The sequence below is a fragment of the Musa acuminata genome, chromosome BXJ1-5 (genome assembly GCF_036884655.1).
Source record: "Musa acuminata AAA Group cultivar baxijiao chromosome BXJ1-5, Cavendish_Baxijiao_AAA, whole genome shotgun sequence".
NCBI classification, from domain to species: domain Eukaryota; kingdom Viridiplantae; phylum Streptophyta; class Magnoliopsida; order Zingiberales; family Musaceae; genus Musa; species Musa acuminata.
The window spans coordinates 15,221,683-15,224,496 of record NC_088331.1 but is presented as its reverse complement, the minus strand read 5'-3'; the positions used below and the strand labels follow the sequence as shown (position 1 = coordinate 15,224,496).

At 43.8% G+C, this 2,814-nt stretch overlaps 1 protein-coding gene across 1 annotated transcript; it reads left to right on the top strand.

Moving 5' to 3' along the window:
- Nucleotides 1-1,066: 1,066 nt before the first annotated feature.
- Nucleotides 1,067-2,591, top strand: LOC135673908 (probable serine/threonine-protein kinase PIX13). The gene is made up of 5 exons (XM_065183307.1): nt 1,067-1,402; nt 1,563-1,701; nt 1,773-1,909; nt 2,005-2,134; nt 2,234-2,591. The coding sequence occupies exons 1-5, from the start codon at nt 1,067-1,069 to the stop codon at nt 2,557-2,559; spliced, it is 1,068 nt and encodes a 355-aa protein (XP_065039379.1). The 3' UTR covers nt 2,560-2,591.
- The last annotated feature ends 223 nt before the right edge of the window (nt 2,592-2,814 follow it).

Below are 2,814 nucleotides of genomic sequence, written 5' to 3'. Positions count from 1 at the left end.
GACTCTAAACCAAATCTTGATAGGAATTAAAAAAAGTCGTAAATCAGATAGATAGGAGTTAGTATTCTTAATCCCAGTAGGAGTTGGGAGTCCTAAACTAAATACGAGTATGATTCTTAAACGGTTCCGGACTCGGAGATTTAACACTATAAATAAAAAAAGTATAGTCTCCCCCAAACCCAAACGAGTACAACACCAAATCAAATCGGATTGAGAGAGTGGAGTTGGAGTGTTCCTTCAAAGTTGTTTAGGTATGATCTTACTTTTTATTATTCATTATGGTGTTTCTTTCTCCGCACTTGTGTTTTACTTTCTTTACGATCTCAATTAATTTTTGCCATTTTGAATCTGTTCTGTTCTGTACATAATTTAATCGTATATTCTTTATTCTCCGACACATATGAAATTATTATTATTATTTTTCAGATTAGATATCGTTTGGGATACCACTGGCATCAATAGTTTTAGCGATCACAGGACAGATTGCCAATGTCGCGCAACTCGCGGGACTTGATGCTGTCCGCCTCATCATCATCATCGTGGAGGCCGCTGCGAAAGCACGAATCCAGAAGAAGAATTGTCGAGAACTGTCGGATTACTTGCAGCTCATTGGCCATCTCTTGGAACCACTCGACATGTCGGATCTCAAGACGTATCCTGAGACGAGAGCGGTATTGGAGCGACTGGAGAATGCTCTGAAGAAGGCCTACATTCTCGTCAACATTTGCCAGAATCATAGCTTTCTGTATCTCATGGCCATGGGGTGGATGCTTGAGCATCGGTTCCAGAAGGTAGAAGCGGAGATAGAACGGTATTTGAGGCTTATTCCGCTCATCAATCTCGTGGACGTCCAGCGAGCCAAGGTATATACGCATCTCTATATTCTACGATGTGTTATTATTTTATAATTTTGTACTATTATTGTGTAGTAATTTGAACTTTCATTACCCAAAAAATTAATTTTCGAAGTTCATCTTCTTCTGAGTCCCAATCAAATTTAATTAACAATGCCTTTTATTTTGTTTTTGTTTTGTTCCCCTCCTCTCGCAAGAAGGCCAACCACAGAATGGGAAGTCTACTTTGCTCTAGAGTCGAAAATGCATTCCTTGGGATCTTCAGACGCAGCAAGAGGCTTCAGGTAGAAAAACCAGCAAGAAGTGGACTTGGACTTGGAGTCGAAACAGCAGCAGGAACGGGTGGTACCGGAGTCGAGGTTGATGCCAACCCAGACCTTGAGACCTTCCCGCTTAGCCAATTGAAGCGTGCCACAAGGAACTTCTCGCATGGGAACATTGTTGGGGAAGGAGAATTCGCAGTCGTATACAAAGGTCGGATGGATGACAAATTCGTTGCTGTAAAGACATGGAAGCTAAACACCAACCAAGGGTTACAGGAGTGGGTGGTGATTCCCTAGACTTGACTTGACTTGACTTTCCATCCAATATAACGACTATTTGGTCCCCTGTTTTGCTTGCTTGCTTACTAATTCGATTTAATATTCTACTTCTGATTTGTGTGCTTAATTAATTTCTTTTGTTTCCTGTTTCTTGGGGGGTGCGCAGAACGAGATGAACGTTTTGCGGAAGCTGTCGCATCCCAACCTCATCAGGCTGCTGGGCTACTGCAAGGAAGAGAACGCCGCGTTCCATCTCGTCTACGAGTTCATGGCTAACGGGAGCTTACAGGATCATCTTCTTGAGAGTGAGTATTATACTGTATTCTGATATCCGCGCCAAAGAGAAATCATCTGACAGGATCATCTTCTTCAACAGAAGGGAAGCCACCCCTCTCGTGGAAGCTGAGAATTAAAATAGCAATCGGTGCTGCTCGATGTCTTCGTTTTCTACATAAATCGAACAAGCGCATCATCCATCGGGACGTGAAGCCCTCGGTCATCCTGCTTGACTCCGTATGTGATCTTCTCTTTTACGCACGCTTTGGACAACAATCTAATTTCTCTGTTAAAAATGGGGTGTTCTCACCTCAATCTTTGTTCCCTTGCAGGACTTCAACCCAAAGCTATCCGGCTTGGGTTGGTCATTGTCATTGAAGGGCCGGACCGGTAAGCGGGGTCGTGTCTCAACGCATGTCTTGGGCACACCTGGATATTTGGACCCCCAGTGCAACACCACTGGTACGCACAATACATATATACATATCATGCAAGATATCTAGCATATTACATGTTACTCGCCGCCATTTAATATGAGTGAGTGTCTCCTTGATCAATCAGGTCATCTGGACGCGAAGACGGACGTGTATGCATTCGGGATGGTGTTGCTGCAGATGCTCACTGGTCGGAAGGTGTTCGATCCTGATCGACCGTGCGCTGAACGCCACTTGGCACAGTTCGCCAAGCCTCATCTCTCATCGGATGCCAAAGAGCTAGCGAGTCTAATGGACCCAAAACTCAATGGGGAGTATCCTTCGGCGGCCGCTTCTCGACTGGCCCGAATCATCGAAGCATGTATCGAGAAGGAGCATAAGCTCCGACCAACCATGAACGATGTTGTGAAAGCCCTCGAGAAGATTGACGCCATAAGGATAGGAGGAGATTAGAAGCTGTTCATAATTCTGTTAATATTCTGTAAATATTGAAATAATATTCAGAGGTCGTCGGACTTGTGGCTGGAATTAGATGAATGGTTCCAAGCGTTCAGTCTTCTTCAGTCGGTCGAACCTCCTTCCCACATTATTATACTGCCAAACATATTTCTTCTTTTCTTTTTCCTTATTACCACTGCCAATATCTAAAACAATATAACGGAAAGGTCCAAACAAGCCGAACGTTTCCAACGTCATATCTCATCCACC

What these genes read in the sequence shown, in the direction of transcription:
- LOC135673908 (XM_065183307.1), top strand. Translation starts at nt 1,067, where the DNA reads ATGGGAAGTCTACTTTGCTCTAGAGTCGAAAATGCATTCCTTGGGATC. An exon ending in AAGGGTTACAGGAGTGGGTG is followed by an intron (nt 1,403 to 1,562) that starts GTGATTCCCTAG and finishes GGGGGTGCGCAG; the next exon opens with AACGAGATGAACGTTTTGCG. An exon ending in ACAGGATCATCTTCTTGAGA is followed by an intron (nt 1,702 to 1,772) that starts GTGAGTATTATA and finishes CTTCTTCAACAG; the next exon opens with AAGGGAAGCCACCCCTCTCG.